The sequence below is a fragment of the Haliotis asinina genome, chromosome 10, assembly GCF_037392515.1.
Source record: "Haliotis asinina isolate JCU_RB_2024 chromosome 10, JCU_Hal_asi_v2, whole genome shotgun sequence".
Classification (NCBI taxonomy): Eukaryota; Metazoa; Mollusca; class Gastropoda; order Lepetellida; family Haliotidae; genus Haliotis; species Haliotis asinina.
Genome location: NC_090289.1, coordinates 31254964 through 31271565, shown reverse-complemented (window position 1 = coordinate 31271565; position 16602 = coordinate 31254964). Strand labels below are relative to the sequence as shown.

Genomic DNA, 16602 nt, shown 5'->3' with positions numbered 1-16602 from the left:
CGAGGGCCCTTCTCAGCGGGCGGTCCGGTGGCCGTTTTCTCGATTTCAGGAGTGGGGTCGTGTCCGTTTTCTCCGTATCCCGGCTGAACACACGCAACATAATAAGGCGGACAGAGGGTGCATTTACCGGGAGCTGACACAACTTTTGTGATATCAGTGTTATATACAAAGTTTCTCTTGGACGAATGTTTGAAGGGTAAAAAAGGGCTATGAACATATATTTGGTTGATTTATACATTTACATTGAACATACAACCTTCGAGCATGGTTGAAATGTGTACATTTGGAAAGATTATTGTATTCATCATCAACACGATTCCGTTCACATAATTTGCTAATATGATCACTCACTGGAGTACTAGTTCATCTTATTTCAACAGCAAAAGAGCAACAAGATGTTCGATATATGCCGTAATAAAGGGTAACTAAACAAATAAATCATGGTTAAAACTCTTTGTCTATTCGATATGGTGAGCTTTTAGCTGAATTTGCAAGACCCTCGTTCAGTACTTGTGAATGTGTAATATTTTATCATATAGTTAATTGTGAAAGACTGAGATTTCTGAGTTTGGGAATAGTGACAGAAATTGCAGTGACAATATCACTTTGCCGGAACTACTACTTCTCGACAAATGTTCTGACCATTATCCAGATGTCTAATGTGAACACCAATGCACATGGTCAGCAAGTCTTGTCAACGTGTGATCAATCAAAGTAAACTGAATTTACAGTTGCGAGAATTTGGATTTCTTTAATCGGACTTTTCCGGATTAATAATGTTTAAGAAAAGTGGAAACATATACCACGTGTACATAGACTATTTCATCTCTCTATCAAAACAGCACGTATCTGTCATCAAGCGACGTGAAAAACATGGCATTTCACTAGAAACACAACGTATCTATGTATATTCTTCTGTATTATCCTTTCTCTGCATAAATAACGATTCGATTACACTGATGATCAATATAGCTATAAGTCAATATAAGAATTGATTTGAACCACCTGCACTATGCTATTTTGTATATACTTCATATTCTACGGTTTCAGGTCGCCGATGACACAATTTCAGTACTTTCACATAATATCACAGCAAAAATGCGCTTCACACATAGTACCCATGTACTTGGAATGGTTACTTATCTCAGCTTGTTGTTCATCACTGAATTGTCTGGTCCAGATTTGATTATTTACAACCATTTAGTTGGAATGTTGCTAAATGCGGCGTAAAACCTACCTCAGTCACTTTTCCGAGTTCAAGTGGCCATGTTGTATATTTTACATCCTTAACAGATGTTCCGCCTGGCGTTAGCTGTAGTGTTGTTGGGGGTGGCCCTAAGCTTCCGTTCGGAACTGGACGCAGAATGGAAGCTGTTCAAGGAGACACACAATAAGCAGTACACAGAGGAGGAGGAGATCCACAGGTAAGCATTGACTGATACACACATACACTAAAAGAACACATAAGGACAGGACACAGAGTGGCGGATACAGGAAAGGTAGGATACGGAGTAAACAGATATAGTGTAAACTGAAGCAAGCAGAAGTAGGGTTGTGTATACAGTAGCTGGTAATGGAGTAGGCACTCATAGGATAGGCCTGTACAGGTAGACATGGACTGGGCAGACACAACAATGAAGCACAAGCTAGGAAGACACAGTTATCAATCATGAATGAGGCAGACAGAGTGAGTAGCGACTGGCGTTGCAGACACAGTAGTCAAACACGAGCTAGGAAGATACAAAGTAATCAGGTGGGGCGAGGCAGACACAGCAAGCAAACTGAAACTGGACAGTCACAGTAATCAAGCAAGAGCTAGGAAGATGCCGAGTAATCAGGCAGGGTGAGGCAGACACAGTAAGAAGGCACGGGCTAGGTAGACAGAGACTAATCCAATCCACCGAGAGTGAGTTCGTGAGTCAGTTTCGGTCACGAGAACTTCAATCTCCAGATCCTTTTCTCACAATGGTACTTTATATCTATTACAATTCATGATGTCTACAAGGCTCACTATAACCACAGTTTCATTCATCTTTGAAGGCGCATCATTTTCGAGAAGAATGTCAACTACATTCAAAGACACAACCTGGAGGCTGACAGAGGAGAACACTCCTACAGACTTGGAATCAATGAATACAGTGACCTAGTACGTTCAGTAATATATTTCGGATACAATCACATTAGCAGATCAGGTGGTAAATCAAGGTTTATTTACCATGGAACGGATCGTTGGCAATGTACCTCAAACACTTGAAGATCACTTTAATGGGACAGTTCTCAGTAGTCTTTGTCAGTAACTAGTGGAGTGAAATAGACAACTCAATTTGATCATACATGACTTTGAACATAAAGCGTTGAAAGGACTGCCAATAATCCCCGGGTCAGTCTCCCTTTAACTATAATGTGTGTGGTTGTTATCCCCAGTCACACAAAGAGTTCATCACCATGATGAACGGTTACCGCATGGAACTGAAGGTACCAAACCATAGAGTCTACAGTAACGACTCAGTCAGCGAACTCCCCACCCACGTTGACTGGAGAACCAAGGGCTACGTCACCCCTGTGAAGAACCAGGTGTGTGCTCACAATTCAACTTACGTGAGATAATCATAAAAAACATCTATTCTCATGAGGCTATTTTTATCCTTGGCCAATAACTAGAACGCAAATAAAGCATCTGCGTGATATGATTCTAGAACAATGCATGGGGTTCTCTAGAGGGATACAGAAGTTTAATATTCAAGTATAAGATACAATTATGGATCTTAACTTCTTTTTCGATTGCATTCACAACGTTTTGGGGCGTTTCCTTATCCATTCGTCAGGTGAAAGGCAAGGAAAAGCCCAGAAACGATGTAAATATTACAAAGAACACGTTTACACTCGTAATGGTTTTTCTTGTACGAGATAATTGCATGTTTCGAAACATATGTTACTGTTAGTATGACTGCATCATGCATGCAAAAGGTTATATGGTACAATATAACACTAACCTGTACCCTCCTCTTTAGAAAGTATGTGGTTCTTGCTGGGCCTTCTCCTCAACTGGATCCCTGGAAGGACAACACTTCAAGAAGTCAGGCAAACTGGTGTCTCTGTCAGAACAGAACCTGGTCGACTGTTCCAGGAAAGAAGGTGAAGAATCAGAACAGTAACACTGCATCAGTACTGTTATCGTAAATGGTGTTTCACGACGTTAAGTGTGTTTGACCCTGATTATCCCTGTCTACTGTCTGTCCTTGACTGATCTACTGATTTTAGTTTTCTAAGAGATCAACATAGGTATTTTAAGTCAGTCATGAACTCTCCTGTAGTTCATCTTTCCTCTTCAAGTGGAGACACGGACACCAGCCTATTCTCTGTCTCCTCTAATAAGTGCTCCTCCAGTGAGTCCAGTATGAGTCTGCATCAACCTATTCTATATCTCTTCAAGGCAACATGGGATGTGGAGGTGGTTTGATGGACCAGGCCTTTAAGTACATCAAGGTTAACAAGGGTATTGACACTGAGACCAGCTATCCATACCTTGGAAAGGTACGGCATTTGTCTGTGGAATGTATGTCCTGTCAGCGTGAAGACTTAATGTATACACTATTTACAAACCGAATGGTTATATTTCTTATGATATGCAACCGATGAAATATTAACAACATTTCCCATTAAAATCTCTTTCTTTTCACGGTAATATCTGCAGCCAACTTGTACTTGAATTCTGATTTAAGACATTTGCCCAAACCTTGAAGGTGTTTGACACATCCCATATTACATTTGCCCCAATTCCAATCGCTTCTCTCAATATCATGCTTCTACTGTCATTTTCTTAACCACGAACTGGCATGAATATGAGAGAATAGCCACTTTATTGTTATTTCTTTCAGGACGCAAAGTGCCACTTCAAGCGTGCCGATGTTGGTGCCACAGACACTGGTGCTGTCGACATTAAGAAAGACTCCGAGGAATCCCTTCAGCATGCCGTTGCTCAAGTGGGTCCCATTTCTGTCGCCATCGACGCTTCTCATCCATCTTTCCAAAGTTACAAGAGCGGAGTGTATGACGAGAGGAAATGCAGCTCCAAGAGGCTTGACCACGGTGTCCTGGCAGTGGGATACGGTTCTCAGGATAGCAAGGACTACTGGCTGGTGAAGAACAGGTGGGGTCATCATTATTATCATTATTATCATCATATAAGTATTTGTGGTAGAAGGACGATTGTCCTTATGATGTGCAAGCAATATTCACTTCAATTGCTCACAGTTTGATCCAACGAAGGTTCTCATCTTTGATAACTAACATTTAAGAGTTATTAATCTGACTCAGTTATTAGTGATTCATTTCTGTCACAAATGTGTAACTGAATATAGCTGACAGAGAATGTGAAATCAGACAATACATCTCCTCACACATCTCCCTCCATGAAAAGACAGGAACTAGTTTTGACTTGTTCAAATAGGACCAGTTACAAAATTGACCAATAACCAGCACAACATATAAATTAGTTTGAATTGTATTTAAAAGTGATACACATGGATGGAAACACAATTCATTGATGTCACGGTTAATACAAAATTTGACATCCGGAGCGTACGCTTGCTCCTTTATCAGGTGAAACGCACATCACCTGATGAAGGAGGAAGCATACGCTCCAAAACGTCCTGCTATTCACAAGAAAAAACTGACATCCACAAATCTGTTCTTTCTCATGTTTTCCACTTCTAAATGCCCATAAAAAATTAGTAGGTTCTAAGGTTTGGCTGGTAGTAAAGGTGGATGTATTTATGTTACAGCTGGGGCGAGACCTGGGGAATGGAGGGATACATCATGATGTCCAGGAACCAGAAGAACCAGTGTGGTATCGCCACCCAGGCCAGCTACCCAACAGTCTAAACATGGCTGTAAAGCCGGTCTCAGATCTCATCTCAGGACACTTCGAGATCGTGTCATAGATACGTATGTTCTTGTGTCCTTATTGGGTCTGTGAGGAGGGGCGCACGATTGTTATGTTTCGTTGTAATTCAGTGCTGATCGTCATGTATAGTTAAGATAATTATTGATTCAACATATAGCAAGTTTCCTGCGTCTGGAGATACACACTTTGAAAGACTGGATATCATATCACGCAATATAGAACTATTTGCGCCTGGTCGATGACAACCGTATATTTGGAAGTTTTTGTTAAAATTTTAAATTTGAATATTTATAGTGATACGTGTATTTCAGTTCTCGAGAATGTCGACATTTTAGGTCTTGAGAATCGATTTGAAAGAGTCCAGAAATTCAGGGTGTTTGGGAAATGTAGGAGAAAATTCTGTATCCAAAGGTTTTAAGTTTAGCACTGTCAGAAGGTTTTGCTGTTGTAAGCTGTAGAGGTTTATCAGATCTGCAATGTAGGGTGAAGACTGGCCGTGAAGGTACTTGTATGGGAAGCAGAGTGTCTTGAATCCTGGTTCTCACGGGTAACCAGTGGAACTGTTTAAGAAATGGAGTAATGTGATTGTGCTTGGAAGTACGGCTGACAATGTGGGTGGCTGTATTCTGGACCTTTTGTAATCTGTCGAGGGGAGTGTCAGGGAGGCCAGAGTAGAGATTGTTAACAGTTGTTACGGTGAACGATTTGCTTTGACAAAAGGTGTAAGAAATCCCCCCAGAACCAGTAAAATATAACACTGAGAAGTCTGACATTTTCAATATTTTTGTATTAAACAGAAAGACACAATGATTCACAACAGAGGTTTCATGTACGATGCAAATTAGTCAAATCTAAAGCAACGGGTCATAAATATAATGTCAACTCACCAAAGTCATGGTTTGAGAGTGAGAAAGGTTGTGTAGGTCAACCGTTGACGAAAAGGCAGGTAGGTATTTATGTACCCCATGAATGTTCGAGCATATTGCGACCATTGCCATTAACGTAGAATTCTCTCGGTTAGGCTTGTTTACCTCAAAACATTTTCAAAGGGAGGTAATTCTAGAGAACTACCTTAAAGGCCTGCCGATAAAATACTAATAGCACTGACCATTTATGATACGAAATGTGACCCATAATAACAATCACTCAAAACTTCATATATTGTGACCCAAATAATAATTATTACTTTATCAATAATACAATTTACAGAAAATACACTCTCGTAACACAGTAATCTCGTCATCAACCATATATCGCATCTGTGTTAAACCAAACCACGATCTCATGGAGCTCCTGGTCATACTGGTTACCATTACCAAAGTCCAACGATTCTGCTTTAAAGTTAGACCTGGTAACCAAAATACGAGTAAGAAGTTTATGTCAAGGCAGCCTCTAAATGAACGCTAATGTTGAACCTGTTTCGGTGGGGGTATTTTATTTGGCTATTTATAGAACCAACTTTTAGCGACGTCGTTGATAACGCTGGCGATAGTCCACTCCCTCGATGACACACAATCGACACGGTCATTAACTGTACCTACACAGTCCTCCTTTCTGATCCCTAATTAGCTCTTGCGAGTCAAAACAAACCAGCTGTGTGCGAACGGTGGGACCTAAACGCTTGCATCCTTAATTATTAAGTTCAGGTTAAGTAATCTTTGTACGTGTACATAACAAGCTGTTTGTGGTTATACTCTGCTTAAAAAATACGTCACACATGTCATAAGATTCACTTTGGCATGATAACGGTTGCTGTCACATGCCCCAGTTACAACGGGTGTATAGAAAGGGTGTCTCTCCACATGCAGAGCGTTTGTTTCTCTGTTGTTCATTGAAATTTTAGTTGGTGCCGTTTTCGCCATAAGATTCTTTCGCCAAGGCGAGGTACCGTTATGTCCAAATGTGCCGTTTTCGCCAGGTGCCGATCTGCTGTGGTGACGTTTTCGCCTGAATCCGTTTAAAGCCATACTCAGAAATAGTCCAGCTATATGGTCGCGGTCCCTAAATAATCGAGTCTGGACAAGACAATCCAGTGATCAACATCATAACCATCGACCCACGCAACTGGGAAATGATGACATGTGCCATCCAAGTCAGCGACCCTGACTACCTAGTCCTGTTAATCGCCTCTTATGACAAGCATGGGTTCCTAAAGACTTATTCTCAACTTTCCGGGTACATACATTGAGCATTTTCCTGGAGTTTCACGTTTCTCTCACTGATGAAAGATAGAAGCATTTCCACAGCATATGGTAGTCACATGGTACACCGAGAAAAGTATACTTGAGAGAACATCCAAATGAATCTAGAATTACATGACAATTTGACACTGACATGACTCAAACAAGTTTATTTTGATGAAACAGCAATATCACAGCAACAATCCGTTTGTAACAGAGTATGTTCAACGTTCTGCTAAAACATTGTGACACTTTGTTTCAGACACATGTCAACCTGTTGAGGTCATTGTCGGCATAGGTACTACGAAAGATGGATTTCAATTGTGCATACGGAAAGTTACCTAGGATACATGTCTACATAAGGAAAGATACCTGAGGTACAAAAGTATAGAACTCGTGTCGAAAATGACTCGCTAACTCCTTCAATGGGCAACTTTACAAATTGCATCCCTTCTAAATCCTCGCTCTGTCCAACATGGGTAAAACTGGTGTGTAATTAAGTTAACAGTTAAATGCTACATTGACATATGTCATAACAAATGTAACAGGGTAGCTAAAATCTAATATACGTGAATTGTGTACATTAAGACTGAGAATCTCACCCTCGAATACATGAATTAAAACTCTGGACTTTCCAAACATGAAAACGTTTTATACTGTGCTGACATATTTCATATTCAGAGAAATAAGTATGAATACACAACCTTTTGGAACGTTGTTCAGTGTAACATGTTGTATTTGAGATTACACTTTCTCCATAAAGGACAGATTCAACTCAGTTGTGGTGGCCGAGTCAGTTTGATTGTTGACTTTGTGTGGTGACAATTAGGACACAGCTCTCCTGTCATTGCGAGGAATATATATTTTTTCTAAAAAAAAAATCATAAAATTTTTTAGATGTCCCCCACCTCAACCCCTCCACCCACCCCCACCCGATTCACAGTGTTGTGAGCGAAGCGTTCTATGATCTGGTCATTAATTGCAGATGTGGGTGGACCTGGCGATTTTGATGCAACAGTGCACTGAAAAACATAAAACAATATCCTCATTTAATGATTGTCAAAGGTGTTTGACATTTTTTAAATATGTGGAAAATGTTTTAGCATCCGTCCACAGAGTTCTATCAACTGTTGGTGCGACTTCCTTCTTTCCTGTGACCTCCCCTATCCCTGCACCCCTAGGTTGAATGACCAGTCAGCAGGGGCATAGCTACCATTCTAACAAAAAGATAAAAAGAGTTAGATAAATCCCAAATACTAGCTAAACATAATGCTAAAAACTATCAGTCTTACATGAAACAATCGGCTTGCTAGGTGCCTGGGCTCACTTGCACAAAGCAATCTTAGCACTACAACTATCTTAAGCTTATGTTGAAGAATGGGAGTTACAATCATTGTAGCGCTAAGATAGCTTTGTGCAAGTTACAAAGTATAGTTATGATAGTATTCCTGCAGATTTATTTCATTCACTTTTTTCTTTTTGACTTTTCGCACAACATTCCAAATTTGTATAGTTCAAGTTTGGGGATAAAAACAAGATGGCGCCCTCCACAACATTCTATTACAACATGTGCTCTGGACATCCTTGTAACTTTGGACACACAACAAATAAAACATCATGAGAATTTATGTCCTTCTTCAAGGGGACACTTTTTATAAACAGACAACTTCTTTATTACAATAGACATTTTAATATAAATGCTAGAGATACTTGATAACAGTGTTAACATCTACACTGACACTTCTCATCTGTTATAATGAAGATGTCTATCAAGTAAAAGTACTCCCTTTCATCATACCAGCTTCTAAAAGCCCCTTAAAGAAGTATTTCTTTTTTAAACAAACTAGACAAGTAGTGAGTGAGTTTAGTTTTACGCCACAAGCAGCGATAAACCAGCGTTTTGTAAATAATCGAGTCAGGACCAAACAGTCCAGTGATCAACAACATAAGCATCGATCTGCGCAATTGGGAACTGATGACGTGTCAACCAAGTCAGCAAGCCTGACCACCCGATCCTGTTAGTCACCTTTTAAGGCAGGCATGGGTTGCTGAAGGCCTATTCTACCCCGGGACCTTCACTTGTCCACAAGACAAGTAAGGACCACCTCCATTCAATGCATAACAAAAACAATACCTAGTATTGTCAAATCCAATCGATATTTTAACAAATATATAAAGACAAAAACATTATAACATATTGCACTCTGGACTAAAGATATTGTTACTTATAAATACAATCACAGGATGGGCTTGTGAACTCTGATTGGTAAAATGGCTCCCTCCTGGGCATTCAGAGTTCGTGGTTGTTACAGCGGCAGCAACATACCAGCCGAATATAAACGTTGGGGTTGAATACTTTGGGAAATAGTTTATGGAATTGTGAGCTCAGTCTTCTGTATGATATCCCCAGAAGAATTTATGATCCCTATTTTTGTTCAGAATAACACATGTACAGATTCGCTATTTTGGGTGTAAAGTGGAACAAATTCATTATCCTGATTAACTGAACACAAATATGGCACAAGATCCAACTTTGACACTAACTTGAAAGTTTGTATACCAATATCAAACAACTTATAAACTTTAACATCAACAAATTCTGTTCTGATCTACCCAATGCAAAGGGTGGTGTTATGAAGGGTGGCAATTTGAATATGTGAAACAACATTGTTCGTAATGAATGATAAATCTACATGCTCAACAATTTTCAACCTATATGGTAGACTAACGTTTAGTCCCTGAATATATACTACCCACAATAAATTTATACTCACTTAAAGCACTCACTATATCTTATGCATACATATATATGGCTACATCGAAGATGGATTTTCCCACTAACTTTGAGGCATCAACTGCAAACCTTATGTTGATGAACTGCATGAGAATCATGCATTAAAATGCTAAAAAGCATGTGAAAATATCATGCATGTGAACAGATGGATTTTGGTGCAAAGTTTTGTTAAGAAATTACTGATTTTCACCAACTTTCATCATTTATTGAACTGACAATCTATCAGTTCATGTATAAACAGTACCTTATACAATAGGGATATTTTGCAACATCTAGTTTAAAACAGTTGACTGTACATAGTAAGTGGTTACATTTACTCTAGTGAGCCTAAACCTTTCATAGGTAGTACATATCATTTTGATAGCAACAAATAAACCCATTTGGAAAATTGGTAAGGAGCCCTAGTGAACCTGAGGAAATCTAAACTAGCTCCATTCACGACTTTAGCATTGCAGGAAGGGTTAGGCATATCAGAAAATAATGTGTTTCATAGACAGTGAGACAGACGAACAATAGGGTGGCTGTTGGTAAATGATTGAGTCTTGACTAGTGCCAGTCTAGAAAATGGGGATACAATGACAAGTGTGAACCAAGTCAGCAAACCTGTCCACACAATCCTGTAATTGCCTCTTATCAGGCATGTTTTTAACCTGCTAGAACACAAAATCTCACCCAAAAGAAATGAAAGGACATGCATAATTATGTAAACCTTGACAAAGGTTCACTATAACAATATACAGGAATCATAAAACCATCACTACACTGGGATGGGTTGCGATGGTTCATCTTGACAAGGCAATAATGTGCTAAATCTGTAACACTGCAAGCAACTGATATGTGTTTGTGGTTGAGTTGTCAACAAACTCTTCAAAGAAACAGTTACCTCACTTTGGGGCATTACAACAGTGAGTGAATTGGGTTTTACACAGCAGCAAACAGCAGTTCTGTGAAATCATGACATGCTAGAGGTACACCATGATGCAAAATCTTAGATGATTTTACACTAATCTTGAAACCCAGGTGTATGACATAGTACAAACAAACATTGAATCCACAGGGACTTGATTGCTTAAAACCAACATCAGGGCTCATATAGTTAATGAAGGGGTACTAGCACAACCTCTCACATAGTGCTAATACTCTGTCCTTGATTATATGGGCCTTGATGCTAGATTTTAGCATTACAAACCCCTGTGCAGTCATGATCAGGGTGAGATCTGAACCTATGTTAATTGTGTTCTAGCAAACCTCTAAACCAACAACTGATTTCCACTGGGAAAGTCCCATAACACAATCAGCCTAGTCATTTTGTACACCTCATGTTTGTCTGCTTTCATTACAAAATGTTGTATTATCTCTTACATGAAAATGTGGGGATGAGGTAGCCCAGCCTATTCAGTCTAAAGTGTGAGCTGTCTTCTACTGATATTACACACAAGAGTTGTCTCCCTTTACTCTATCCTCTGTTGAGAGGACATCTATGTATTCAAATCCAGAAAGGTTAAAAGAGTTTGCCTCAGAAATCCTGTCGGTCATGTAAGAAGTATATAAGAGGTATACCCTTCAAAAATTCTACAATGTGTGCTGATGTTGTGAAGAAGCCTGTCAACTAGTGCTGACTGACTGTATACATGTGTTGGTTAAACTAAAAAATGACAAGGTACAGCAGTCAGTCAAAAAGCAACTCTGCCCTGTAGCTAGTCATGTTCACTATTCCATCACAGCCATCAATCTTAACATTTGGAATGACTTCAAACCAAAACATTATTGAAGTACTCTGATTTGTCTTTTACTATATATGTTGACCTTTATCAATGGAAGTAGCTATTCCAGGTATGTCACCTGTGTATGTCAGCGTATGCGAGGTAGTCAAGCAATGTGCTGGGTAGACACAGGGTGTCCAGTCTCCTCAGACGGTAAGCCCGGTTCAGAGAGTGATGGATGCATAGTCTGCAGCTAGACTTCAGACTCCGGGGTTCCTCTGAAACAACGAGTACAGTAACCTTAACCCAGTGTTTGCGTTAATGCAGAAACCTGCGTTTTTCAAACAAAAAAATAATAAAAACACATGGTTTGGATGCATCAATTCTGATCTACTTAATTGTCAAAAGTAGCTTAAAATAGCAACACAAAAAACACAAGGAATTTTGAAATGATTCAGGATTGGAGTGAAAATTTCCCATTTCATTTCTGTATGCACCCTTACAATTCCTACTGAAGAATTTGCAACATTCTCCCTATATATATGATCACTACCAGATAGAAAATGAATGAAAGCATTATTGCGTTACAGATACAAACAAACAGTTCGACAGATTCCATCCCCAAACCACTCAATCCATTTTAGTCAACAAGATTATGTTTCTTAGCGCCATTTCATCCCAAAATTCCCACGGGAAATCTCTCCAACAGATATGGCAGGTCTCCAGGAGACAAATATTTCAGAGTTTATACATGTTAACTTCCTTTTCATGTATATTATTTACCTATGATATTAATATATCAGTGAGTCACACCTGACTCACACTGGAGTCAACAGTTATATCCTGAAAAGTGCTATATAGCTAAGTGTGGTAAGTGAATGAATGGTTTGGTACTGACAAAACAAACATGGGTAATGAACACCAAATCGGTGGATGCATCCTGACTGCACAAGGGAAGTAACTCTGTACAGTGAATACCAGCAGTTCTGAACACTCCGCTACCTCAGCCTTTTAAACAGACATGAAGAGGTCCTGAATGTTGTCAAGACTGTAATGTGCAAAATTCAGAGGAAGTAGCTCTGTTGGATAAAGGCAACAAGCATTATAAGCATACCTCGTATTGTGCAGAAGTACTGAAGCACCTTGTCTCTCTCAGCCTCAAGGTATCCTGACAAGTCATACTGCCATGGCAACTTGCCATGATTGTCTGTGGTATACACTGAAACTCCAAACTCATACAACAGTTGCAGGAACTCCACTCTGCACTTCTGCTTCACTGCAATGTGATACAGGGGCGCTGCCTCCCTTGGATGGTTCTGAACATTGGCACCAGCCTGCAGAAGGATTTTAACACATTGAAACTGCTGGTATGCCACTGCTATCTGCAGAGGGTCCATGCTGAATGGCCGAAAAACTCGCACATTCTGACCTGTCACGTTTGCACCAAATTTGATCAAGATCTGAAAAAAAAATTCTGGATGATTGATTGTTGTTTGATGATTAAAATGTGCTCAGCAATCAGTCATATGCATGATTTTATAAGGTTAGGAAATAACTGAGTTTAGACCAGAAAGTGATACTATAGGCAACAATCTACATAGTCATGTTCTGGTGTCAACAAATGTTACGGACAAGCGTGTTCATATTCTAGTATCTGTGTAAAGCCTAAGATAAAATCGTGTCCATGTTCTTGCGACAGGGTAAAGTCAGGTGGTTCAGTGATTCGAGCATCTGCCAAGAGAAAAGAAGGTCACTGGTTTGATGCCCAGCCACGTCACACCAAAAGACATTAAAATATGTCACTTGTTGGTCCCTGCATAGATCTCAGCATCAATGGGTACAACAAGGACTGGTCAGCTCAGAGTTAGTACAATGTGTCTCAGTGGGGTATTCATGCCAAAGTGCTGCATGTTATCTCAGTGAGCTGGCACTATAAAACCAGCTGGATTAGTACAAGCAGCCACACAAACATATGCATGCAAGTCATCATTTGAGTGAAATATTTTCAATTGTAAACCAAAAGTCACTGTGTTCTGTAATCTGATTCGTTAAAAAACATGATCAAATGGTATTAGATTCCCAGAAACAGCAAGACCATTCACTGTGCATTGGCACATAGAAACGTCGCAAACAACTGTTTTGTTGTGTCATCAACAGTGGTGACATCATTCGAATCATATTGTGACGTAAAGTTATAATGACGTCACAAATGAGCAGCTCCAGATGCTACCATGAGAACCAGCTGAAATGGCCAGTCGAGGACACTTCACTGCTGTACCCATACTCAATGTAAATGAGTGCAGAGAGTAAAACCCTTTGGTTTACTTTTTTGTTTACCATGTCGATAAACATCATGTGTTGGCCAATTTCTGGGTGTTATTGAGCATTTTAAGTACGGGAATACATTTGGAACTGTCGGTTCCAAATGTATTCCCGTACTTCAAATACTCCATAACACCCAGAAATTGGCCGTGCTTCAAATACTTCAGTCTATCTATGTATGGATGCCTGTGCAGAATCTGAAGGCAACAATACTGAAGACACCATCATTGCTTACAATCTTGTACTTACAATTCTAAGAGGTTCTACAGATCCTGAAGCACATATCCTTAACTAGAGAAAGATCATACCTCTACCATTACAAGGAAGCCGTTCATGGCCGCTGTGTAGAGGGGCGTGGCAACATTCTCCTCACTGCCTTCAGGGTTGGCTCCATGTTGAAGGAGAAGATGGGCACAGTCATAATGGTTGTTCTTCACTGCTACAAATAATGGTGTCTGACCTTTCACATCTGAGATGTCAATGGATGCTCCAGCCTCGAGTAATATTCTTGATGCTTCCACATGGCCTCCTGAATACCAATAAGTCCTTTAAAATGAATGTATGAGTAGTGGCCACTGGCACTGAACCACAGACCATATTTGATTCAAGACAGCAGATATAAGGTCATTGGAAAATGGCAGTTACTTTTTAGTTTTGACAAAAAACATTCACAAAATCAGCAAATATGCAACCGTATCAACTATAATTCACTGTCTGGTCCATCATATGAATGATTACCTTGCATCATGCATGGCTCGTGCATAGATATTTATAACCAGGACATTTAGAGTAAAAAGTTTATAAAATATTTGATAAAAATATAGGGAAAAATTGAAGTCAAGTTAGGAAGGGTCAATGTAAGTGCATTGACGAAGTAACCGAATTTTTATGGATTCACTTTTCTTGGGGGAAAATGGCAATTTCTCTGAAGTAACATAAAACTAGGACTTTGTAATTCTACATGATTAGGCGGATGGACATTCGGATACTAGTGGTCAGTTTGTCAATAAAAGGGACATGCAGAGGATCGGAAATAATTTGTTTAAGTATCTTCTGGTGCCTACCAGTTGGAAATATTATTTGATATTCTGTCAGATATGTCAGTGTTTGGTTGATGGATAGCTAAAAGTTGATTAATGAAGATATCTGAAACTGGAAGAATTTGATGATACCGGTAATGTTTCGGTAAGGGACTAATGAAAGTAACTAATTATTAAGATTGGGTATGAGTCATATTTGTATGACGTAGGACATTATTTCGGGGGGAGGAGCCTAAATTGTCACAACTTCTATTTTGTTACTTGTCTGGTGAGTGGTGCGCGATTCTGGGCCCCACCGTTGACTTGAGATGTTCTCTCCGTATATTGAGAGAATGGCTCAGATGAACTTATAGTATCAGAAGTTGTGCAAGAAACCAACAAGTTCTTCCAGGACATAGTAAACTAATGTTGTGCTTAGACCAGAAACTAGGAAATATTTGAGGACCTTTGTTTGTGAAAAACTATACCAAAAATAAAAGGACTTGAACGCCAAACTGGGCTTATCCTTGAGTATACCATCTGACTACATCATCCCCAGACAAAGAGTGGAGGAAATACAGATTGCCTAGGGAGAAGGGTATAACACCCCGATACCCTCAGGTAACATATTTATCCATTGGCTTCAAATGTCTGGAAATCTCTTTTGTCAGTTTTGATGAAATGTGTCTTTGAACAAGCCTTCTAACCAAGTAATTTATTGATTTAGTCAATTTCGACACCAAAAACTACACTTTTTGCTATTTATGGGAATCACCCAAATCATCATTTTCCAATGCGTAAATGACTTCCATGGGGGCGTGGTTGGGATTTATTTTACTGATATTTTGCAGGGTTGACTGATATTCAAAAGCCATGATTTATAAGTCTGTACCAGTGGAGGCCAGTCTGAGTGGTGTACATCCCAAATGATTCCTCTTGTCAATCTGGTCTTTGTAGATGTCTTGAGCTAGCAGTTTCCGAAGAGTGTGTGTGTCGCCGCAATGCGCACTCTCGTGAAGCTCCGAGTCCGCAGTCTGGAACTCACAGTCATAGAAACGCGCGGCAATAGTATGGCTGATCATCCAGAGGGCACAGTCTGTCAGGAGTCTACAAAATGTGGGAACAGTACACTCGTTCAAATCCAACCACGGATGGGCACATCAGCGTTGTTTACTTTTCGTTTCGCCAAAGCTAAGTATACTCAACACAGCATGTTGACATCCACTGAGTTTACCACACATACAAAAGAATTCGCAACATTCGCTGCGCGGAGTTATACTTGTTAGGTGAGAGTTACCTCCCCATTTTTTTCAACTAGATGAAACGCCGTATAATATACGGTTCTGTACGAACGCAGGTGAAACGGATTGCTGGTAGGGGAAAACTGTTTCATATTCTAGAAATGTCTCTAACTATCCAGGAGTAACTATGCGTGTCTGTATTAATGTCTGGTCAAACCCAATATGAAGCTGTACAAGGGCAGCTGTCGGTGTCTGGTTTAATGAACCCAGGGCCCCGTTTCACAGAGCGATCGTATCTTTACGACAGTCTTAACTCCATATACTTACGACAACCGTAGCGCTGTGTTTGTGTATTAGCTTTGTGAAATGGGGACCAGGCCAACCTCCTTAGTGTGTTTACTATATTTTCTGTATTGCATATTCTAGACCTTATGTCA

At 39.8% G+C, this 16602-nt stretch overlaps 2 protein-coding genes across 2 annotated transcripts; one reads left to right on the top strand and one right to left on the bottom strand.

Annotated features, from left to right (window-relative positions):
- The first annotated feature begins 1293 nt into the window (after positions 1-1293).
- LOC137297955 (cathepsin L-like) lies at positions 1294-5058 on the top strand. Its single transcript, XM_067829960.1, has 7 exons — positions 1294-1424; positions 2041-2146; positions 2425-2574; positions 3012-3135; positions 3434-3534; positions 3879-4150; positions 4785-5058. The coding sequence occupies exons 1-7, from the start codon at positions 1294-1296 to the stop codon at positions 4882-4884; spliced, it is 984 nt and encodes a 327-aa protein (XP_067686061.1). The 3' UTR covers positions 4885-5058.
- Positions 5059-11663: 6605 nt separating this feature from the next.
- On the bottom strand, positions 11664-16064 carry LOC137297958 (ankyrin repeat and SOCS box protein 1-like). The gene is made up of 4 exons (XM_067829962.1): positions 15817-16064; positions 14214-14434; positions 12698-13043; positions 11664-11861 (listed from the first exon to the last, which is right to left on the bottom strand). Exons 1-4 carry the CDS (start codon positions 16004-16006, stop codon positions 11719-11721), a joined length of 900 nt encoding a protein of 299 aa, XP_067686063.1. The 5' UTR covers positions 16007-16064; the 3' UTR covers positions 11664-11718.
- Positions 16065-16602: the final 538 nt, after the last annotated feature.

Excerpts from the sequence above, each read along its gene's own strand:
- LOC137297955 (XM_067829960.1), top strand. The coding sequence starts at position 1,294 with ATGTTCCGCCTGGCGTTAGCTGTAGTGTTGTTGGGGGTGGCCCTAAGC. Across the intron at positions 2,147-2,424 it reads TCAATGAATACAGTGACCTA|TCACACAAAGAGTTCATCAC; the intron begins GTACGTTCAGTA and ends TGTTATCCCCAG. Across the intron at positions 3,136-3,433 it reads CGACTGTTCCAGGAAAGAAG|GCAACATGGGATGTGGAGGT; the intron begins GTGAAGAATCAG and ends TATCTCTTCAAG.
- LOC137297958 (XM_067829962.1), bottom strand. The coding sequence starts at position 16,006 with ATGATCAGCCATACTATTGCCGCGCGTTTCTATGACTGTGAGTTCCAG. Across the intron at positions 14,435-15,816 it reads ACTCAGACTGGCCTCCACTG|GAGGCCATGTGGAAGCATCA; the intron begins GTACAGACTTAT and ends ATTGGTATTCAG. Across the intron at positions 13,044-14,213 it reads GCTTCCTTGTAATGGTAGAG|ATCTTGATCAAATTTGGTGC; the intron begins GTATGATCTTTC and ends TTTTTTTTTCAG.